General features: G+C 41.7%; 1 protein-coding gene across 9 annotated transcripts in view; it reads right to left on the minus strand.

The window, feature by feature from the left end:
• Nucleotides 1-1,444: 1,444 nt before the first annotated feature.
• usp9 (ubiquitin specific peptidase 9) overlaps nt 1,445-23,827 on the minus strand; it is a 37,642-nt gene continuing 15,259 nt past the window's right edge. For 4 of the 9 annotated variants that reach the window (XM_026145952.1, XM_026145951.1, XM_026145953.1 and 1 more), the window contains exons 12-48: nt 23,519-23,725; nt 23,286-23,422; nt 22,293-22,331; nt 20,740-20,873; nt 20,555-20,645; nt 20,242-20,355; nt 19,904-20,132; nt 19,425-19,520; nt 19,071-19,282; nt 18,621-18,861; nt 18,272-18,421; nt 16,897-17,017; nt 16,639-16,769; nt 15,842-16,120; nt 15,602-15,727; nt 15,135-15,272; nt 14,770-14,936; nt 14,561-14,669; nt 14,323-14,469; nt 14,041-14,187; nt 13,704-13,911; nt 13,388-13,608; nt 12,894-13,081; nt 12,209-12,382; nt 11,979-12,120; nt 10,364-11,120; nt 9,035-9,158; nt 8,716-8,941; nt 8,468-8,597; nt 8,133-8,318; nt 7,626-7,846; nt 7,428-7,516; nt 7,181-7,337; nt 6,811-7,023; nt 6,227-6,256; nt 4,837-4,935; nt 1,445-3,572 (exon numbers count right to left, since the gene is read on the minus strand). In XM_026145952.1, the coding sequence (XP_026001737.1) occupies nt 3,336-3,572; nt 4,837-4,935; nt 6,227-6,256; nt 6,811-7,023; nt 7,181-7,337; nt 7,428-7,516; nt 7,626-7,846; nt 8,133-8,318; nt 8,468-8,597; nt 8,716-8,941; nt 9,035-9,158; nt 10,364-11,120; nt 11,979-12,120; nt 12,209-12,382; nt 12,894-13,081; nt 13,388-13,608; nt 13,704-13,911; nt 14,041-14,187; nt 14,323-14,469; nt 14,561-14,669; nt 14,770-14,936; nt 15,135-15,272; nt 15,602-15,727; nt 15,842-16,120; nt 16,639-16,769; nt 16,897-17,017; nt 18,272-18,421; nt 18,621-18,861; nt 19,071-19,282; nt 19,425-19,520; nt 19,904-20,132; nt 20,242-20,355; nt 20,555-20,645; nt 20,740-20,873; nt 22,293-22,331; nt 23,286-23,422; nt 23,519-23,725 (6,417 nt within the window). In that variant the 3' untranslated portion in view covers nt 1,445-3,335. The remainder of the gene's footprint in view (nt 3,573-4,836; nt 4,936-6,226; nt 6,257-6,810; nt 7,024-7,180; nt 7,338-7,427; nt 7,517-7,625; nt 7,847-8,132; nt 8,319-8,467; nt 8,598-8,715; nt 8,942-9,034; nt 9,159-10,363; nt 11,121-11,978; nt 12,121-12,208; nt 12,383-12,893; nt 13,082-13,387; nt 13,609-13,703; nt 13,912-14,040; nt 14,188-14,322; nt 14,470-14,560; nt 14,670-14,769; nt 14,937-15,134; nt 15,273-15,601; nt 15,728-15,841; nt 16,121-16,638; nt 16,770-16,896; nt 17,018-18,271; nt 18,422-18,620; nt 18,862-19,070; nt 19,283-19,424; nt 19,521-19,903; nt 20,133-20,241; nt 20,356-20,554; nt 20,646-20,739; nt 20,874-22,292; nt 22,332-23,285; nt 23,423-23,518; nt 23,726-23,827) is intronic. The other 5 variants (XM_026145955.1, XM_026145958.1, XM_026145957.1 and 2 more) reach the window with 5 other exon arrangements.

A 23,827-nucleotide genomic window follows, 5' to 3' on the forward strand; every position in this document is an offset into this window, starting at 1 on the left:
TTTGATTGGCTGAAGTCATTCCGGAGTCCACACCAATACAAAACAATGAACCCCATTTCAGTGAGGTGGTTAGATGAGCAGGTTTTCCTTGTGTGAAACTGAGTAGTTGCAGAATTTTAAAGGTGAAGCTGTGATATTATAATCTGAAGTTAAATTTGACAGTGTTGACTTTGCTCAACAAGCTTTCAACATGCACAAACTTTGGGGAGTTTAAAAAAAAAAGCAATATAGTGGGGGGGGGGGGGTTCTTCCTGAGTTGTGATAATCAGGAGCAGGTGTTTCAGCTGTCACACCAGCAAAGCTTTAACACAATTTAAAAAAATACTCAACAGATGTTTTTTTAACCCTGTTAAGGCTAATTAGTTTTTAATTTGAAACAATTTGTATACAAGTTAGAATTTGCATCAGGTTTTAAAGATTTAGTCAGATTTACTGGGGGAAAACAAATCACACTGAGGTCACCAGTTATTTACTGTTTGGTGACAGGAATAACTTATACCAAATCCCTTTGTCTTAATCTTTGTTTTTAGGTTATGGTCTTTGAGGAGCGAGGGTCGGAGTGTTTCCCTTATCTGAAAGATTTCAAAAGTTCTTTGGGGTTTTTTGGAAAACAAAATCAATTTTAGCTGCTTTAGTGTAGTGACCACTTCTAAACACTAGAGGGCATCTTATTGGGCAGGTGATTGAACTTTCAATGCATTGAAGTATATAAGCAATAAAATAGCCTGACCTTAGTAATTCATCCCTGCTCTCAGCCTTCTGAGTGTGACCCAGAAATCAGTAATAGTGAAGGGTACGTGGAAAACAGACTGGAGACTTGATGGAGGCGAAACAGCCACGTGATTGGCAAGAGTTTGTTAAAGAGACTTAATTATTTTGCTCTTGTGGCCACTATGTAAGATTCACACTTTCAACAAATACTATGTGCTTTTCAAAGTATGACTCCCTTGAAGTTGGGCCTTTATTAAGGCACAGATTCAGTAAAAGTCACACTGCACACACAAGTTGTTTGTGGCAGTTGTTTGAAGAGCTAGTCTTTTTTTATTAAGTTTTGTTAAACAGTTTAGTTTTTAGTCAAACATATTTAATTGACATTGTAAAAAGGAAAAAAAGTCTCATTTTACTACATGGCTGCTACCTCGCATCTTCGGTGGGAGGTACCAAAGGGGAAGGGGAGGAATTGAGGATGTGCAGTTCAGGAAATGAGTGTGAGTGTCTCTGATAGACAGAGATTTGAGACATTTTCACAGAAGTCAGGTTTTGGCCATCAAAGCAGGAGCACCACAGCTGTAATTTATTAGTGGTGGATTCCATTTAGTGGAGACCCGTCCAGGGACAAATTGATGTACATTTATCAATTAACCAATCGCTCAACAGAACAGTTCATGCAGAATCGAAAACAAGTATCTTCTGAACTGTCCAACGCTTAAAAATGACACGCAGGCAAGATTCCATGTTCTTTATTTGCTAAGGGCGCAATGCTTTTTTTTTTTTGTTATATTTCTGTGCACAAAAAACCTCACAAAGTGAAAGTCCACATCGCGACTGTAGCTCCAGAATTCAACGTCACACCATGGCCAAAACAAAAGTCGGCAAAAAACAGGGCGCAGAACTCTGTACAGTCAAATATCTTCTTTAAAAATAACACAAGGACAAAAATGTTCCTCTTAAATCAAATTCTATTTTTTTAGTGAAATACAACAAAATAAATTCTATAAAATAAGAGCAAAATATTTAAATATAATACGGTGGGCAGAATATTTTCATTTGCAGGAGTATTTGGTATGTTTTTGACAAAATAAAAGAAAAAAAATGAATAAAAAAAAGAAAATTACACGCATTCAAGTTACCAATTAAATACAGTATTTACTGATGTTTACCTTTACTCCTACATAATCACAAGTTAGCTCAAGTTGCAACATGACTAACCAGCCGCTATTCTTATGGTAAAACCCTGCTGTGGGACCTACTCTCAAAGGTGGGGATGGGTGGGGTTAGGTGGGGTGGGTGCTCGCTGCTGCTCAGGATCAGTCACATCATCCCAAACCGCAGCCAGATGCCAAACCTGACCAGCTCCACGGCAGAAAGGAGGCCGATGGGCAACAAAGTCTGTCTACGACTAGGCTCTATTGAAGAGACAGAAGCAAACCACACAGTCTATTATACACCAGAAAGCCCAGTACAGCAGTTCTGTTGCATATGTGTTCATTTTCCTATAGATGAAAGCTAAAGTTGTCTAACCCACCGAAACTGACTGCCAAATGTGAAGTTGGAGGATTATAATGTGCAATTGAAAAGCCACTTATTCATACATTGGTTCCAAAAAAACAAAAAAAGTATCGCCCTCTTTGTAGACAGGGTAGATGAGTAGAAAAAAAAGACAACCTAAAGGGAAACAACACCCCTCTGGAGATGTGGATTAAGAACAGCTTTTAGGTTGTTATGATCACAAGTCTTCCCATGGGCTACACTATTCTGGTGAGAAGCCATGCTAAATGTTACAGCATATTAACTAGAGCTTCAGAAAGGATTGAATTAATTACCAGAACCAAAAAAAAAAGAAAAAAAGAAAAAAAAAGACAAAAGTGAGAGAAAGGCAATGAGTTTCAGAGCAATGTTGCATCAATGCTGTTTCACATCAACCAAACACCATTAAAGTCCACCCAACCATTCCACGTCTCGCAGTAAAACCCAACCACAGCTCGGGGGTTGATTTGGCGTGGGTCGTAAGGTTGCCAAGGAGCTTAAGAAGAATATAATTATGATGATAACAATGCGTCCTTCTACAGGTGAATGACCAGAAACCGTCCGATGGCAGAACAAAGTTTTACTGCTGAGCATGGGTGATAAAACAAAGGAGTTGTTGTCTTCTTACAGTTTTTTTTTCTGGGGGGGAATTTTTATTATTTATAATATCCATTTTGTTTTTCATAACATCTGCAACATCTCCCAACAGCAAACCACACAGAGTTATGCTACTGGGGAATCTGAACAGTCAAAAACATTAACATACTATGTACACCTTTTCGTCGTGTAGACAAGCGCATCAGCATCGTCAGCTCCAGGTAAATTTGTTTTTTTCGTTATTAGAACTCTTGTCCACTCCCTCGCCTCTGCAGCCGAGAACGGGCCCCTGTCACACAGTCAGGCGGCCTCAGGTCAGGGGAGAGCGTCTCCCGCAGGCTGTCGGGGGGAGTGGGGACAGTGGAGAGAGAAGTGGCCAGGCTCTACCCTGCCCTGGGGCCAGAGAGAGAGAAAGAGAAAGGTGGGACCCGGCGAGAGGAGAGAGTGGGACGATGGAGGCTCGAGGCACAGCAGAGGAAGGGAGGGGGAGGTTACTCCTTAGGCGGGGCGGGCGCTGGGGTGGAGGTGGGGGCGGGAGCGACCTCCTCTGTGCCCTCCCAGTTCTCTTGTGCTCGCGGGCCTGTTCCTGGAGTGGTACCGGGGGCAGGGGCGGGGGCGGAAGTCTGGGTCGGGGCTGGAGTCGGAGCGGAGGCCGGACCGGGGCGCTGGGGGTTGTTCATGTGCTGAGCAGCAGGCCCGGTGTACGGCTGCCCGTGAGGGTGGTTGTTCTGTTCGGGGGGAGAGCGTGGAGAAAAATCAGCACATCATATAAGAAATGCACTCAAATGAAAACATGACATGCTTTAATTGCATCCACAGCCACGTGTTTTATGCACGTGCAACGCTGCTGGGGCCAATAACTCCAAACTAATCTAAACTGACAGACCTCACCTCTGCTGCTGAATCAGTAAAAACATCAGAGCCACATTTCTTCACTACAGTCAACATGTGCACCACAGATTGTTTTTAGTCCGTGTTTGCTTGCTGTAAATGCACTAAACAGGAAATTACCCTGCCTTTCACGAAGCAGAACCTATAAAAAAATTAAAAAAAAATCCCCATCTATGACTAGTAATGTATGTCTTCAGTAGGGATAAATGCCCTGACAGCCACAGAGTCACTCAAGGTGAAGCCACATGCCGCTTCCTGTCTACATTTTACTTGCACTTGACCTCAAAGACGGATGAAGTGTTTCTGATGAAAGAAATGAGCCTGGTGTGGTAAATTACTGAATACACAGACAAAACGTGCCAAAATCAGTGTAAAGGGATGAACTCAAGTACAGTTTGTACTCGGGGAAGGACACAAAGTTGTCTGCAGTACAGCATTATCACAAACTGACAAACCTGAGTCACTGATTGTGTGAGTGCTTGGGCACGAAATAATACTCAGGAAAAAACACTTTTCACCATGGTTACCAGCATCATTAACAGATAATACAAGACTCGCTACGGGGATGGAAACCACTGTCTAAGACTGCGTTCTTTTACCTGTGCAATATGAAAACTCGAGAACATCCTGTCTCAGAGTGACACTGAAAAAACACTTCACAAGCTCCGCACTTCTGGGATGGATTTATTTATTTATTTTTGTAAAATCAGGTGTCGTAACCCCTCCCTGAAAAGTTTCCAGTTAAGCAAAAGTTGTTGGCAAACAGAAACTAGGAGATGTCATATTTCTGTGTCCCTGTTAAATCCAGAATTCATCTTAAAGTCTTTCCTCTCACACACCAAAGTTCAGAAACCCCATGTTCAGCTAGCAGGCCCCTCTGCTGTGGACCGAGCTCCCAGTTTGAGTATGGGAGACAAATACTTGAACTGTACTGTAAGATTATCCTTTTTTCTTTAGTAAAGAGCTGGATACTCTCTTAGTTATGCTGCTAAAAGCTTAGGCTGCTTTCTATTGCAAGTTCTTTTCCTCACATGTTATGATTTAGAAAGATAGAACATCCTTTGATGGGAATGGGCAGTAAGCTGTCCTCTGAGACACTACCTGCTGAAACTGGGTTGTTCCGGGAGAATGTGGGTACAGAGACGTATCCTCAGGTGGGGAGGAGTCCTGATCATCGGGTGCTTCCTGTTCATCTGGCTCCTAGAATAAAAGAGATGAATATATGTTTGTAATCACATATCAAGACAAAAACTGGAAATGTGCTCATCTATTTGAACAAAGTATAATAGTCTGACATCAGAGAGTAGCTTGTGTGGGAAAGTCAAACTTCCTACTGTGTTGTCAAGTAAATAAGGTTTAGGAGATTGAATTATGTGTGTGGGTGGCGTCTACAGCTGAGAGCATGAAAAAATGGAGCTAACAGAAGGTGCACATGAACCTCTACTGTGGAGGCAATTTCAGTGCGTCGTTTTTAAAGGACAAGGCTCATTGGCATTTGTACTTTTATCATGCTATATCGAATAACATCAGCCTCATCGTTTTACAGTCTTATCTCTGAGGCAAGGTCAAGTACACATCAACATTACAACATGATGTAACGGACAGGACCTGAAAGCTATCTGAAACATCACGAGTTTATAAACTTTTCAATTTAGCTTTTGTTCATTATTTTGTCACAGATTAAAACTTAATACTATGAATATGATAAGTTCTGGCTTTTGATTTGATCCAAATAACAAAACTGACAGCTTCACATTAGGGGCTGCTTACGCCTTTAAGAGTAATGTGCAACCTTTGAGATCTAGAAATGTACAAATCTGCAAAACAGCGGCTAAAAAAGCACAACGGCTTAACAGTTAAAATACTGTAACTAGCATTGAATGCTCAAGTACAGCTGAGGCTAGGAGATGCAGGTGGCTGGCCGTACCACACTGCAAGTTGGGGAGGAAGCAAAAACTGGCAAAAGAGCACTAGACTGAGATTGAAGACTGGCTATGTCAGTGCTGCTGAGACTGGGCAACAGGACAGGAAGAGAACAAAGATCTGTTCACTGTGTGCAGCTGCGTAACATGACTTCTCATGCTTAGTTACACTACATAGCATCTCATATCTCACCAGTGGCCAGTACACCTTGCCTTTTACTTGAACAGCCAAGAAATGATTTATTTTTTTATTTTTTTTAAATAAAATATCATGTACGCTCACAATCTGCTTTACCTACGCAGAGTGGACATGTACAAAATTGGAGTAGTTTACTCTAACTGCACATCCTAAATTATTTACATGACATTTATATTGAAAATACATGCAAAAGGCTCATCGTCATAGTGTTTCAAGCCTCTGACTAATCTACAAGAAACTCAAAGCTGTGCAATTCGATTTAAACTAGTGTTAAATGTGATGGAAGCTAAAACTGTTGTTTCTCTGCTGATTCTTTTGGTAGGTTTTGTCTCACTTCCTTCTTTTATGTCGTGGTGCCTGGAATACTGACCTTCCCTGGGCTTCCCTGAGTACACTTGAGCTGTGTATGGAATATTACAGGAGAAGTGTGTCATTTGACTGGATTTTCCATTCATAAAAAAATATATACAAGTAACGCATTTTAAGTGAAAACAACACAATCATATCTGTGTGTATTGTGAACTGCAGCCATGTAAACAACACAGAGTCAAACATGGTAAGCTGTACTTTAATCAAGCTCAGTTTCTTTTAGCTGAGCACTTAGATTCCAGATAATTTACTCTCTGTATGTTTAAAAAAAAAATCAGGATACAAAGCTAAAAATACACAACACATTTCGTGCGTAACTACAAGAGGTAGAGAAAATGGTAAATTACAAATTTTCTGATCGGCTTAATATTCGATTAATCGCCGTGTTAGTACTCATACATATCCACATGTTAAATGCTGGTCATGTTAGACCATTCATTTGGGCTATTTGTGTTGAAGTGATGTGATACACATTCACATTCAGCCTCAGTCTTACAATATTTTTTCTGTTACCTCTCCCTAAGACTGCAAGATAGTGTTAAAGAGAATCTGTGGGTGTGTACAGTACAAGGTTAATGGTATTACCTCCTCGGGACAGAGCTCACAGGCCTTGGCCAGTGTCATACGTGCACTGTGAGAGCGCTCCAGGAAATATCCGTTGGAGGTCTCGTTGCTCTGAACAGGAGGTGACCAGTTGTTGTAGGTGTACTGTGGATTTCCTGTGTATGGCCTCCTTTCCAGCTCATCGCCCAGCCACTCCACTGCCCACGTCCACTTTCGCTTCAGGTCACCGTTACTCTGTACAGACAAGCACAGAAATGTAACAAACGTTTAAATGTTTTAAAGCTTCCAGTCTTTTCACATGCCAAAGCACATCAATATACCTCTTTCTTGTTGTTATGTTACTTAGTGCTTACTTTGGTCTGCATTAGTTAAAGAGAGACAGCCTGTTTACCTGTAAGATCTGGTAAGCCACAGAGCAGTTGCTGAAAAGGGCCACCATGCACTTAATGCACTGATAAGCTCGTTTCTGATAGTGGTTCTTGGAGCGCTGGATGGTGTCAAAAAGCCCATCTCTGTCATCGGGAATGCCCTTCAGCGCATTGTGAATCCTACACACACAAAAAGAAGCAAAGGAGAAATTTAAAACCACGTTCAAGTTTAAAAATTGTAACTTTCTGCACTCAGCAATCAAGTCTGACCTGTGTGTTTGCCAGGAGTCCTCGATGAGCAGGATTTGTAGCAGCAAGTCCAGGTAAGGCCTCAGCTCATAGGTGTACGAGTATGCCACCTGCAGACAATGTGTACAGTCTAATTACAAGCACTTGTAGACGTTTATAAGTAAGAAACCTATGGAGTTCTGAATATCATGTTGCTCTGAAGAAGCATTAGATGTTTACCTGCCAGAGCAGCTCACTGAGCACAGTGGAGGAGAACTGAGGGTTCTCCCAACAGCTGAAGCGAAGCAGCTTCACTGTCTCTTCAGAGTTGCTGCAGTCCTCAATGATCTTCTTCACGTAGCTCGTCCTCACAAACAGGATCTCTGCCACCAGCTGCTGCACAGGCATCACTGGAGCCGTCAGGTTGGTGTCCCCATATGGGTTAGGAAGAGGGGGATTACCTGCAGGAAATACAAAACAAAAGTTAAGATGGACTATCCTACAAATGCAGGCGGATATTAGCAAAGTCCCTCATTCATCATCTTTGAGAGCCCTCAGCTCCAAGCTGTGCCTACACAGCACAGAGGCTCAGAGTGGCTGTTTGTCAGTCACTAGATCCTGAGCAAGGATGAAAATCCTCACTGGGCTCTCACTAACCCTTTTCACACAATCACTTGTTCACTTTAACTGAGCTCATACAACTTGTGCCTAAAAGGAGAAAGGGGGGGGGGAACCCCAACAACTCACCATTGATGGAGGACTGCATGCGTGAAGAGACATCACAACAGCGAACCAGCTGAGAGACGACAGTGTAGAGCTTGCCCAGTTCAGCATACTGATACTTAATTGGAGGGCCAGGCCCCTCGTCCAGAGCGACCAACATGAACGTGGCAGGAACATTCAGCTTCAGCAGTTGCGTCTTTTCAGCCAGGCCTGCATGTGGCAGGAGTAATGACAGGTCAGAAGAAAGTAAAAGCATTCCAAGCACCAAATAACTTTAATTATAATTTACATAAAATTTTGTAGAATTCATTGAGGAACAAATGTACATAAAAGCTTAACAATCTCTGTGCGCTCCTTACCCAGATTGGCGTACATGACAAAGAGGTTGAAGTACTGCTGCAGATGACGGCCGTGCTCAGAAACTTCTCGTCTGAGCAGGTTGAGGACAGCTCTCAATAAGTGGTCACTTAGACTGAGGTTATCACAGCCCTAAAACACAAACATGAAATCAGTTGGAGTCCATCAAAGGCATCGTGTTAACATGTGAGGCCAGACAGAGCGAATTAAAGTCCTTTTTCCAGTGCCCAGATGTAAGCCTGGCACCAACCTGAGCTGAGGGTCCAGGCGAGGCAGTGGGGGAGGGGCAGGGGCCATCTTGCAGGGAGAAGTGAGCGATGAAGACAATGAGCTTGGCAAATGCCCCACGGACCTCAGCGCTCGGGCACTCAAGCAGGTACTCAGAGAACCGGTTAGGATAAGCAAACAGAACGTTGTGTGCAAACCAGTAGCGTACATTCTTACTGTGTCTCAGCAGGATGCAAAGGGCATCATACCTAGAGGGGAAAACAAGATAAACAAACATGTGTAAACAAGGGCAGGAACACTTGAGGGGGAAAAAAAAGGAAAAAAGAAACAGCAAGGCTCACCAGTCACTGGCAGGACCCCGTACTACTTTCTTGGTGTGAAAACCTGTGCTGAAGAGAAACCTAGCAGCCAGCTGAGCACTTATCATAGCAATCTCCTCTGCCTCTGGCAAAAGGTGGTCTTGTCCTAAAAGAAAGAGTAGCGGTTACCAAAACAAAGAAAATATTCCATGTAACTGCAGCTAATTCTTCAATGCTTAAACATGCAACTAAGGCTTCACGCAACTACTTCTCCTTAAAGTAACTACTGCACATCAACAGAGCTGGCTAAGAAACACACAAAGGAAGTGAAATATGCAACTCCACTGGAGTGTGTAAATAGCAAACAGACATTTCCTTTGTTTGGAGTTAGATGAAACATGAAATGCACATAATGAAACAGCAGATGGGAAGTTGTCGGCTCACAAAATGAGGCAGCAGCTTAAAGGCTCAGAGCAAGCTCAAATAAAATGCGAAACTACCTAAACTGACACTGTTTTCTTATTTTCTTATGATCAGAACAAATTCTGTGTTTTTGGGGTTATGGCATCACTGGGCTCTGGTTCAAATAATAATGCATCAGAGCTTTGTAATGCCTAACACAGAGGTAGTGCAGTATTAAGCAGTCTGTGCTGACCTACTAAACATCAATTTTTTTTCCCCCTCCATGAGAATTTTATTTATAACATTGAGTTGAGTGAGATATAATATATACATATAATTTTTTTTTAGGCATAGATTAGTGATACAAATATTTTTGGCAGCAGCTGTATCTTTAAGAGAGAAGCTTTGAAACCCACAGATCAGATACAATGAGGAATTAATCAAAAAGATCAAAGTAGGTTTCAGGGGGAATTTAAGAGCACGGCCATTACTGGAGGAACAACACAATCTGTGCATCAGTAATGAAATATATGCTATTATTTTTCATACAACCTGTCAACATGAGTGGATGGTTGGACTGTCTTATCTGAGTATTGTTTATTTTATTCTCGCTGGTATCATTTTATCGATTGCCTGTTTTCATTGCCATCTTGTTCAGGTCTCCCTCTCTTAAGAGGCTTTCCAGATTACATGGACCTTACCTTGATTAATAAAATGATCAAACACAGCTATATTAGCTGGTGTTTGCAACCATGATTTACCAGCATGATATCTGGCAGCAGATGGCTTTGTAAACATCTGCTACAGTTAATGTTTCCAGTATTGGAACCATGTCTCAAAAGGTCTGAGCAAACATAAAGCAAAAAGAAACTAGCACTAAACTAAACTCTAGCTAAAAAGAGTCATTCGTTTTTTCGGATCCAAAGAGTTAGCTCTGAATTTACCCGCACACACAAAACTGATGCATACCTGGAGGAGGGTTTAAATAGACACTGTTACAGGTCAGAAGTTTCTTAATGAACTGGAAATATTCCAGGCTGTATTGCATTCGGTTGTGCATGAATTGGACGTTCTGTTTGCGGACGCTGCACTCGATAACACCAGGCATCTTGACCTGATGCGGCTTAGTGGAGGAGATATTCAAGTCCGAGATGTATTTGACAAGCTCGCTGTCCTTGTCCATTGAGTCCATACGTTCGTAGAACAGGATGTAGGCATTCCACCAGCGTTTCTGCCTCCTGTACGACATCCTTTTCATCATATGATCAAAAACCTCGCCCATGTATTCCCCTCCAAAGCACTGGTTCTTCATTTCCTCCTCATCGTCCATCTTGCACTCAGTCACATCACCATCATCAAATTTATACCAGCGGTTCTTCTCACCATCACCCCCATTCCTCTGGATTATATACGAATAGTAGTGTCCGCCACTGGCCTGGCCTGAGTGGACCAGCACTCCCACCAGGCGATACTTGGAGCTGCCTGGTGGCGTCGGTTCAGAGGGCTCATTCTGTTGGATAACCTGGTTTTCCGGATTTACGTCGTCGCCTTCTAGCTTGGCCACACCTGCTACCGTGTACGGCTCCATGTCGAGCTCCCTAGGGAACTCAAAATAGTCATTAAACTTGATGGCACACTCCCTCTCCCAGTCGTAGTCGAAGCGCTTCAGCTGGATAGCGAGGACAGGAGGCAGCTTCTTGATCAGCAGACGTTTCACTGTGTCCACCTGACAGGGAGAACAAGCATCACAGATTATCTACGGCTCCTTTAAAGCAAAAAGCATAAAAACAGGTGAGGAAAAGGGAACTGGTGAGAAGTTAAACAGAGGACAACAAAGTTTGTTTAGATTCAGTGTGAAAATGATGGTAAAAGTTGGCGTGAATTTCCCATGAGCAGTTACAAGTAGAGGTGGGAATCACCATACATCCCACAATATGATAATATCACAATATTTAACTCACGATACGATATTATTGCAATTTTTAAAAATATTTTGCGATATTCAGATTCTGTACATAAAGGTAAACGTTTTCAATATTCATTTTATCTAATATCAAAGTCTCACACTCAGTCTCTCATTTCAGTCAGTTTTATTGTTGACAAACTGAACGGTTTGTATTACAGTCTAGTCCAACTTAACTGAATGCAACCATCTGGTACAATTATAGCTATTCTGAACTATGCAATATGAAAACTATGCAGCCCCTTCAGCAACTGAAGAATTTGAAAGTAAATTAAAACAAAATATAATTTTACATTAAATAAAAAAGTTTTAAACTTAATTAAAATAAAACATGTCTTAAATTAAAATAAGTAAACTGTCATGTTTATTGCTGCCAAAAAAAAAGTTAAACACATTTGGACAGTGTCAGGATTCTTGCTTAGAAAAAGGATTAACATGCTCTGAAGTCAGAGCAGTTCCAGTCCACAAAAACCTTTTTTGTAACAAGATATCGATTTCTGCTGTCCCTGTATCGATACATTATTAGCAAACAAAATATCACGATACTACACAGTATCGATTTTTCCCCCCACCCCTAGTTACAAGCATCACATACTAAACAGAAGGACACCAACTTCTCACCTTTTTGTTACACTTCTCACAGTGGTAGGCGTTTGCTCCTTCCAGCAGATCTCCTTTTACATACTGCTCCATTGAGTCCAACAGGTTCTGATGGTTTCTGATGTCTACATTGAGTGTTGTGAACGACTCTTCACACTCATATCTGACAACACATTTTTTGTGGGTTAAGTATACAGTGTCTTAAACTGCTGCCCATATTCAGTCACCAAACACAAAGTATGTGTACTTACCTGTGTGGGCATCCTTGACAGATTTTCTGGTCAGCAAAAGATCCTCCCAGCACCTTACTGAGCATGGCAGGGTGGCCCAGTGCTTTTAAAGCCTCGTCTAAACTGTCCACCAAAGAGTTGAAAAACTCCAGTGCATCATGCTGTTCCCTCAAGTTAACTGGCTCACCCCATAACCTAAAACAGGAAGACACGGATACATTATGGTTGCTACGTTGGTCGCCTTGCTAGCAAACATTGACACCACCACAGCTCTGAAAGCATTTATAGCAGTGCTGAGGGCACAGGCACTCAGATACAACATCAACTTCGACGCTGGTGTAGGAGTAAAAGACGTTGAAGCTGGAAGCAAAGAAATCAACAAGTTTCTTTTTCCCCCCTTTCGACATCTTTTTCTTTTCAGAATAACTGTATAATCTGGGACACACTAAGCTTCTATATTGATGTGGCATTGACATTGTGGTAAAAACGGACATGATCATCGACTGCGTCTTCAACTCAACCGCTGTGGTACCCACGGCTGGCTGAAAACAACACAAAAATGCCGCCTGTGGCAGGAGATCTGACATAACTTCTGGAATCCCCCATTCGCAAGGACGAGAACATTTGGTATAAGAGCCCGCTAGACTTCAGGAACAGGTAACTAGGCAAACTGCTGATGCTCAAAACAAATGAGTCTTTGCAATACCTGAACTGTTTCCAGAATCCCCTAGGGACGTAGTACTGCAGTCTGGATGCAGCCAGGTGGCCAAAGATGACCTGCAGGTGACGCAGGACCCCGATGTTGTACTCTTTCCTGTCTTCTGACTTACTGGAAGGTTTGTCATCAAACTGGTGATGATAGCTGAACACCTCATCACGAGGATCTACATTGCTCTGTGGAAACAAAATACGCAGGTGAAATATTGATATCCACATGTGTCATTAAATCTAAAATTGTTTATCGTTTTTAACTGCTGCTGTTTAGTTGGGAAAACAAATCATAGCAGCTAAATGACAACTGGGAGGGAAAGTCACTGTGTAAAGTGATTTGCTATTTGGTCTTGTAATTATGCTGCCCTCAGCTCCAAGCTCTACCTACATGACCTCCATGCTTATAGTTGGCCAGTCTGTCAGTCACTGGATGCTGATAAAGGATGAAAACTGGGACTAAATCTCTTGCAACACAAACTCTCACTGTACCTCATTCTCCTGCTTCTCATCCCCCGACATGTCATCATCCACATCGGTCCCCGTGCCCTCAATGGCAAGGATGCCATTGCGGATAGGAGGGATCATGTATAGCTGCTGAATGACAGAGTTCATGTAACAAGTGGCCCCAGCGTTCTTCAGACCTACAAATCCTTTGTTGGGCCGTGGCCCCACTGGAGGCAAGTACTCCCACTCTGTCAGCGTCTCACAACCTAGATGGAGAACAAAGTAAAAACACCCTCATGTATACTGTAATTTACAAGCTGCTTGGGCGGCGTCATCTCTAAAGCCAAAGCAATCTCCATACCTAAATAGTACATGTCAGTCAGAGTGTCAACTATCTGTTTCAAGTTGCGGACACAGCCAACAGCCAGCGCCACGAGGAGCTCAAAACCAGCATTGATGGAAGCAGGAGTGCTGCACACTGGGATGGCCTGCTCTGTGGGGAACTCGCCAGTCTTCATGTACTGCAGGTAAACATTAGATGCTGGGAAGATGAAGTCATCAATCAGCTCCTAAATCAAGCAGGAAAAAAAGGAGAAGAAGAAGATATGGTTTCTTAGTGATGTTATGTGAAACAAGAAAAATACAGGATGGACATATTCTCATTATAGTAGCACTGTTTTCATGAATGTGTGTTTCACCTTAATGAGGTTTGCTCCTCCCTTCTCGCAGCCGATGTAATACTTCTTCTCTGGGGTTTGGAAGGCAAGCAGCTCTTTGGTGACTCCAAGGTGGCCCTCCAAGATCGTCTCCTCCACTCCAGTTTCCCCTGTCCTCTTCACTTCGTCCTGGCAAATGAAAACATACAGTACAGCCTCACTTCTGCCTTAAATAACTAGTTGAACAACAGCATATATTATGATTCCTTACACATTTTGCACAGCTAAAACAAATCATTAACAATGATTAAAAGGCTCTTTTACCCGTATTCGTTTCAGCCAGTCGATCTCATTGTTGAGCAGCACCTCAGCGTTTGGCAGGTTGATGTTGCTATTGTAGGCATAGTTTAATAAGTGTCTGAGCAACGTGAAGTAGTCCCCAGCATGCTTGGCTCGCTCTTTGGCCGTACTCTAGAAACAGACATGGATTAAGTTAGGATTCTGTTGTGTGGACTGCAGTGATGTTATGGTATTAAAATACAAAAGAAATATAGCCACTCACCCCTAGTACAGTAAAGAGGAGGGTGATAAAAAAGAGAAGGGGTCGATGGCCCATACAGCACCTAGTTGCCATAAGGAAGAACTGCTCCTGGGCCATTTGCCGCACCGATCTGTTGAAAACAGATTTCAAAATCAGCATCATGTCTCCCCCACCCAAAGCTTAAATCTCATGCCTCAGAAGGTGGCTAGAATGCAAACTGGTATCCTTACTTGCTGTGGCAGTGTAGCAGCAAGTCTATGATGAAGGTCTGCCACGCCTTCTCTTTACTGAGTGTGTCCAGAGCTGTGGGCATGAGGGCAAAACACAGTGTCATCACCTCCAGGGCCTCACAGCACACCTGCTCATCCTCTCCATCTGGTTCCTTTGCTGCATTCGTCTACAAAAACAAAGACAGATAAAGGTCACCAGGCTGATCAAAACCTCATATAGATTTAGACTTTTGCTGATCAAGCTTTAGCATTCTTTCCTCATACATCAAACACCTGATGGCAGACAGTTTAAAGTGCTGCTGGAACACAGTCAACAAAACACGCACCGATCTGTTGAAATTGAGGAAATTCAGAGTCATTTTTACCTTCTCATAGATTTTGCTGATTTCCTCATTGGAACTGAAAACAAGCTGCACTGTACCACAGCCTGATGCCCACACAATTTTCTGTATAGCACGGATCACACAAATGTCCGGGATGTACTTCGATGCCTGGAAGAAATTCTAGTGAAAAAAACAGTTCCAGAAAATCTACTGTTACAGACATAATAGCTCAAATGGGTCTACTCATCCAGTGTTTGCGTGAATATATTTTATGCTTTTCATATCAACATATAATAATTATAACTATATATCAACCTACTTATGTCAGCCCTTAATCGCAGCCCTTTTAATGCTTATAAACACATTTGCCTTTATCATAAAAAATAATTATTTATTTTATTTTTTTATTTTTTTATTTTTAAAGGTAAGATACCGTGACCTCCCTAAAAAACCAAACAAAAAACAATTTAAAGAAATCAGTTCCTTGAACTTATCTCACTAAAATTTACCTCATCAGAAATCTGCTGGGCCAAGCGAATGGCTACATTTCGTAGCATGCATTCTGAGGCAGGGTTGGGGATGTTTTGCAGGGCACTCTGGAGGACCAGTGCCTGGTCATGAGTAGCCTGATTTATCTGCAGAGAGGTGTTGAGAAAGAAGCAGGCACGTAAGAGTATGGCAAGCATATGTGCTAGTGTCAAACAAGTAATACAGGTTTGTCTATGTGTGCATCATGAGTGTGACCTAACCGGAGAGACAGGAATATTTCCCTCTGCATTAGGCTGGCAGGCTTCAGCAACAGCCTTCACGTGTCCAAAGCCTACTGCAGTCAGGAGGAGCTTGGCGATCTTGAGCGCATTGAGGTAAGCTCCACGCCGTGTCTCCATGTCAGCAGATGGGAGGAAGTTGTTTCTGGTGAGCATGCTTAAAACCAGGGGCAGACCACCGCTTTTCAAGAAATTATACTGGAAGTCGCTGGCATCCTCGCCCAGAGTGGCACTGGCTGGCATCAGCAAAGCATACACAACCTGGAACGCACACAAGAAAAAAATCAATCTTACATTTTTCTAGCACGCCCCACATCCAAGAATCAAACAGGTTCAAAAGCCACACCCCACAGCCTTTGTCAATCGTTGGGACTGAAAGTTTAATCTGGATGAAACAACCAGCATGGCAGCTTCAGCAAACTCATTTTTAAAAACACATTCTCAGCAAAAATCATATTCATCCAATGTATGTTTATTTCATTTTTGTCCCTTGCTTGTCAACTCCCCATAGGCAGTGACTGCATGCCCTATTAGTGGAGGAAAAAAAGTTCTTTAAAAACATAATGAGGGCTGGGAAAAAAAAAAAAAACCCTAACAAAACTCACTCCTGTGTAATATTCCTATTAAATACAGATTACACTATAAAATTACAGGTGCCATTGGGGTTGTTCCACTGCTGGTCAATGTACAGCAGCATACATTATGCAAATCTGATAATGAAGGGTATATAGATAAAAGGGAACACAATGTATAACAAGGCAGGGCACAGTGACACTCACCTCAATGAGGTAGAGCACTTGTGAGGGTGAGGGGCCAAAGAAGCGTGAGTCCAGAGAAGGACTCAGACTGTTCTCACCAAGCTTGGCATGGTCCAGACAAACAGCTCTCAGATTCTCCACTGTAGTGTTATCTAAGGACAAAGAAACCGCACAAACAAGACCACTTAAAATAACACCGTCTGTGTGCATTAGCATAGGAGTACATTATCACCAAGCAACCTAGGTGTGTAATATTGTGAGCACAGGTGTGTGTAATACCCGGGGGCATGAGTTTCATGAGATCTCGAGCTCCATCTCTAAGCAGGGGCATGTTAAGGTTACACCCCAGGTCGGCCACTTGCCACAGGAAGGAAATGTAGCGCAGATGCAGCGACATAATCTAAAAGAGAGCAGAGGGTGTTACAGTACGTCTGCTTACATACTGAGCAGCACATAATTGCATTACTGCATCATATTTAGAGGGGTCTGATTTAGGGCTGGGCGATATGACCCAAAATTCATATCTCGATATTTTTTAGCTGGATGGCGATATAAGATATATATCTCGATTTTTTTTTTAAGCCATAAAGTAAGAACAAAAAGAGAGGTCTTAGTCAAAGCTGTGTCCCAGATGTCACACAGGCACTTTTATTAACATACAGCACAGATGTACATGAAAAATTACTCAAAATTAAATTATGAGCATTCATTAAATAATCATGCTCCATAAATAAAAGAAAACAAGGTTGTTTTTGTGCTAAACAAAGAGCTCACAATTGTGCAGTCAAAATATAAACTAAAAGACGCTGAGCGTAATAACAAAGACAGATTTCACAGCTGCTCTGTTCCCAAGTTTTGCTGTGTGACTGACAGCCTGGAGTTTGAAATCCGCTTCATAACCACGTCTCTTACAGGTGCCATTTATGGTCCTTATACACACACAATACGGTAATATTACGTTGATGCACAGTACGTATCACTCCGCGAAGCTCCTCGGTAGCCGTAATGCGCCGACAACCTATCAAGCGGTGCAGCTCCGTAGCTGACCAAAGTCGTACTCAAACATTTTGACAGATTGCTGAGCGCCGTGTACCACATAAAATCGGTTCGCGGCCATCAAGCACAACCAGAATTCATACATAAGGCGCGCTATCAACTTTTGAGAGAATGAAAGGATTTTAGGGTTAGCGCTGTTAGCGCTGTTAGCTCGTTAGCGCGGTTAGCTCGTTAGCGCGTTGACGCCGTCCAGCCCCACGCATGGGGCGATGCGCAGTAACTCGTTAACGGAGATTTGCCGTGTCCGTCTTGTCGCTGCCTGCACGTGAAGCGATGGGGGAGGAGGGGGAGTTGTCTTCAGTGAAGGCGAGGCGGAGTAACGTTGCGTAGAGACAAAAGTGGACGAAAGAGAGGCAAACTTGCGGCTCCACAACTATAATTATAACGTAACATAGACTATATCGATATAAAGGATATTGTCACATCTTATATCTCGTATAAAAATATATCGATATGTTTTAAAAACTCGATATATCGCCCAGCTCTAGTCTGATTAACTATCAACTAGCACTTGTTAGTGCTGTACAAGTATATGGAATATATATGGAACATGGAAACTGCATGTGCAGCTTATGCAGAATCTATTCACTTTACTTACCACACCTGGAAGACAGCTCTCCACCTCAGGGTTGGGGCCATCACTGTAGTGGTTACCGTGGTTACCAGGAGAGCCAGTGGATGAGTCAGATGAGCTGTCTGGACTCGAGGGCATATTGGCACTCACCTGGGTCAGCTTGGCTGTGATAAGCTGTATAAAAACAGTTACCGTGCAAGGAAACATTTTTATTTCAAAGTCTTAATATTGGTATAGGCAGCGTTAATGCATTATTAATAAAGAGCAAAAATAAATATATTAGTACATATATTAGTACAAAAAAAATAATCACAGTACAGCAGCTTCATCAGAGTGATTCTTTTGTCAGTCCAACAGAATATCACTCTCTCACCGTTTTGTCCTTCAAATTGAGCTGTCCAATCAGCTTCCTGTCGTCAGCTGGATCAACAACCTCTCCACCAATAAAGAGCTCGATCTTGGTATGGGCAGCATTTGCTTTTATCCTGTTTAGAATACCACGCCGAACCGAGCCAATTGTGTCATTTGTGTGTGACCAGATATCCAAATCATCCACCTGTCGACCTTGGTTGGGGAAACGTACAATCAATGTGATATGCTTCCCACGGAAAGCTCTGCAAGAAGAAAAGAGTAAAGAGGTAACTGAAATATAGTAAAAGTAATGTCAACACCTTACTTATCTCATGAAGAGAAATGTTGCAAAATGTTTGTGCTGTAGTTTTGTTTTCATGTCTCATGTTTTTATTTGTCAATCGGATGACATTCGACAAATGAGATATGGGCATTTATGATAACTGAATCAATGATGTAATTGCGACAGTACCTTGACATGGGCAGTATAGTCCTCTCTTCATGATAGTCACTGTCACACTCATTGATGTACTCCTTAAGCACAGTGAGAACTCGTACCATGCGGATGGCCTCCTGACGGGCACAGTTAATGCTGTCTTTATCTCCATCTAACACACAAAGGGTGTCGTAGGATGCCTTCAGGCGGTCAAAACATGACTGGATGAAGTCTTCGTGAATTTCAACCTAAAAGGGGAGACAAGAAAAAAAATGGTCAAAGACTTCGATATTACTAATGTATATAGTACATTTGTTAACTGACACATGCGAACTAACAATTTGGAACAGCAGATGAAACAGTTTCTCTAACTGAGAGAAGTCACAGTACCTGGTTAACTTGTAGTTTTGGTCCCAGATTGGTATAGATTTCTTTCAGCAGGTCTATGGCTCGGTTTGCAATGTCGTCACTTCCTTGAATCACCACCTGGGAGAAAACAGAAGAGCTGCAAGTCAGTCTTTAATACATTCATGTGTGTGGATGTCTGAGATAAGTGCACAGCAGCCTCATCTTTAAAGGCCATGTGAAAACATTAACAACCCAAACATCAGGTAGTTGTGTGAAGCTTCAAAGCTGCAGAGCATGCACAGTAAATCTTTATTAAAGCACCTAAACAGAGAATTTGTAAGTTAGACATCTTAGCTCTGGGGCACTAAAGTGGCAAGAAAGGTGAAAAAAAAAAGAGAACGTGATTACAATCTTCAAGGTACAATTTTTTTTCTCCTAAATCAAATTCTCATGACCTTAAAAAATAAATGTTAAAGAAAACTAAAATGTTCATGTGTGCCTGTTGCAACTTCTCTCCTCACCCTCCAGAGATAGTCCAAGCCTATTAGTTCCAGGTCATCCATCATGTAGGCCCTGCGCTTTGCTACCAATTTCCCCTCCCTGCAGTTGACAGCCTTGAAGAACCTCTCAAAGCACTTCATCCCATTCTCTGTCAGCAGAGAGGGATCCAACTGCAAAACATTGTTCTCAAAGAAGTCCTTATTGATGTCTGGGTCCAGATCTGGCTCGTCACCCATCAGTTTGGAGTACCTATTAAGTGATGGGAAAGAAACACATCGTTCAGAAAGCATACTTTGTGATTATCAAATTTCAATTAAGAAACTAATTATGCCATAGGCAAGGAGAAATAGAGCCATACCATTTAAAGCAAGCCTCACGGTCACAGAGAAACACTGCGTTCTCAGCCAGACACTTCCAGATCTGCTTGGCCTGCGGGGCACACAGCCACAGCTGGCCATCTTTTAGCAGAAACCTGGTACATACAAATTTAAATTTAAATGGACCCTGGTGACCAGAAGGTCAGAGTGATGTTGACGCAATATGTGGACTTGTATCATATTTGCACATTTTTACACAGGATCCTACCTTGTTTCTTTCTTTTTCCCTCCAAGGAGTACTACTTTACTACTACATTTTATATATTTAACTATGCAATGCCCAATGTAATGTACCTCAGGAAGTTGAGCCTTTCCTGGACTTCCTGGACATGGCTATAGCGGCTTCCTGGTCTAACTGTCTGTGGGTCGAACTCTGCTTGTTCCTCTGAAAAAGAGACATGTTGAGTCACACAGCAGGTTGTACACAATTCAACTGACACAACTAATATAGAGGACCATATCTGGTCTGACCAAAGTACCTTTAGACAACTGCCTCATGGTCTCCATGTAGGCTGAGAGGTTCTCAGCCACAAGCGTCACCAGTGCGTGGTTATGCTGCAGCTGGTTGATCAGGTCATGGCGGTAAAAAACATGGGGACTTCTCTGAGTTTGACTGAAGAGAGAACAGCAGGATGATTGGTGGATATAGGCGGTTTTAAAGCAGTGAGTAAAAACACAAGACTGTTGACCAGCCTGAAATTGAATCTACATACTTTTAGTGATACAACTGTGATTGAGAAAACATAGCAAGACTGATTTCTCATATGTCTGTATTAGGGGCATAAATAAAGCAGCTTTTATTGCATCTCTGTGTGTATGTATGCTATAGAATAACCAGCAAAGAAAGTCATATCAATAAAGGCCATTTCATGCCTTATTTCCACAAGAATGTTTTGGTCTGAAAATGAATAAGCCTGCAAACCTGTACTTTTGAGAGCCAGTATAAACCATAAAGAGTCCTGCGAGAATCAGCAGATACTTAAAAATCATTTTAATATTTCTTCTTTTCCCCCATCCCATTATACTCATCAGCTATATTGTCTTATAAGAACAACTTAAAAAAAAAACAGTACAGTGATGACACCAATTATCAATTTGAATTCATAAAAAAATATAACATTTAAAAAATATATATAACACTAAAAAAAGGGGGAAAAAACATGTTAACATAAATGAGACATGTGGATCCAAGGCATGAAATACCCCTGATATTTTTGCATTGAATGATTTGAGCTGAAAGGCATCAGGAAGAGCTGGGCTCCATCTCAAAGGACCTTTCATTGAGCTGTGCAACTCACTACTAGATTAAATGCTGTGTATGCACCATGGCTCCCACCAAGAAACTCCCACCAAGCGTCTCTAGAGAAATTAAACACACTAGAGTTTATCCAGTGATGGCTGTTCTTCACCTATTAAATAACTACATTTTACATCATTGAGTAACCGCTTTGAAAGAATCAACCACACCCTGAATGTATTAATGTCACCATAAATACCGAGATTACCCTGATTCTGTTCAAATCTGAGAGCACAACATTAGTTACTCATGTAAGCAGTCCACAGACCTGTCACACTTAAGTTGTTAGAAGCCTCATGTGACTTCAAAACAAAAATCCTTACTAAAGACAGTCATCAATTACAATTATGAAACAAACTGATGCAACTTTGGTATATAAGCTATAATTCTCTGTAGGACTCATTTTTGCTCTTAAGGGGAATTGCTCCTATAAACAACCTGACAGCTAAGCAAACACTTGCCACCTGGGTCACCAAGGTTTCAAACAACACAACATTAATGATAAAAGTTAATGCAATTTAGAGCTGTCCTAATCTTGCCTGACCTACACATGCACAAACTTTAAGGAATTTGAATAAGCAGTAAGTCATTTGAGATGAAACCCATGAAGGAATTGCTTAAGCGGATTCACGGCAGGGATTTTGCATTTTTTATACATTTTAATATGTCAAAGAGAAAGTTAGACTTGACGTAACACAGAAATAGGAAGAGCCCTGGAATTAGCATTAAACTTACCCCGCTAAGCTCGTTTGTATGTAAATTGGCATTTTCTTTCTGAAAAACAACAGGCATGTGTGCTACATATTTTCTACAGTTACTATTAAAGAAAAACACTACTCCAAGTCTAAACAATTTAATGTTGCACAATCAAACTTAAAATTATTTATTATAGTAACTTTAAATCAATGCTACTCTGGGGCCTGAAGACCCTGAGTTGCTAGAGTACACAGCTTAAAAAAAAAAAGAAAAGAAAAGAAAAAAGAAAGGGGGGGGGGGGCTGCACGATAACCTGATTCACTCGCAGAACAAGCTTTAATGTATGCTTGACTTACACTTTGGGAAAAAGCCAAGTGTTAATAATTAAATTGATAATGGCTGAATTCCATTAAGGTATATTTGTGATCTGTAAAGTTGCTCAGATGAACTTAATTAACTAATATTATTTACTGGACAGAACTAGTATCGTGTCAATAAAGTATTGTGTATTTTGACTGGCATGATGCGATCTTATGTAAAAGCTTTTGGTCCGAATTAAAGCGGAAAGTGCAGCTTTTCAGCTCTTTCCAGTGTATTCAAAACAAAACAATGCTCACCAACCCATGCTGCTTGACTGATTTACTGAGAGATATTGAACAAATAAGGAAGAAAAAAAAAGGTTGTCCAGCTTTGTTGGTTAGTGCTGATGGATAATTAGTGCACTGGAATGAGTTGCAGACAAAAAATGTTATCTTACAGCGGTGTAATAAAATGTAAACTGCAATGCCATTAATTTTCTGAAATGCAAAATTGACACGCCTCAGCCATTGGGATAAATGCTCAGCTCAAACACAGAAAATTATGTTTTCTTTATGAGTGTTCAGGCATTCTGTGCAAAATAAATATAAATAATTCATTATAAAGCATTAAAAGTACAGTAAATGATACCTTTAAAAAATAATAATAATTGCCAGTATTAGAACTGTGCTTTTTGTGCATTTATGTAGGAATATATTTCCACCATGACCTTACCTGAGGTTTTGAGGAGCTTCTCCAAAGAGGCTACAGATTTCTCTGATTTGCTTAAGGGCAGGGATCACCCATTTGTCATTGGTTCGTAGCTCCTCTATGAAGCGATCTATCCATTGAATCTTCTGGGTGTCTCTGTCCTGTGAATGAAAATTAAACATCATCAGTATAGAGTTAAGAAAGACCAGCCTATTATTTTCATATTTTTGGAGTCAAACATAAACCGCAGCATGTACCTGTGAGCAACTATAGTCCAATATCTTGATGTGAGCACTGAGAGCCTGGTCCATGATGTCTACAGGCACATCATCGCTGTGTGCTAGGTTCCACAGCAAGTTAAGGACCTTGTGGGCCATCACACCATCCTTATCATCCTCAGCCAAGCGGCGAATAAGTTCCAACAGTTTTTCACGCTGCTTCTTGCTGGCATTGGTCCAGCTTGCCTATAGAAGTTGGGGGGGGGGGGGGGGGGGGGGGGGTTACAGTAGTATCAGTGGAACAATTACACTGCAGCACGATTCAGCTGAAAGCAAATGAAAAATATA

Source organism: Astatotilapia calliptera, chromosome 16 (assembly GCF_900246225.1).
Source record: "Astatotilapia calliptera chromosome 16, fAstCal1.2, whole genome shotgun sequence".
In the NCBI taxonomy this organism is placed as follows: Eukaryota; Metazoa; Chordata; class Actinopteri; order Cichliformes; family Cichlidae; genus Astatotilapia; species Astatotilapia calliptera.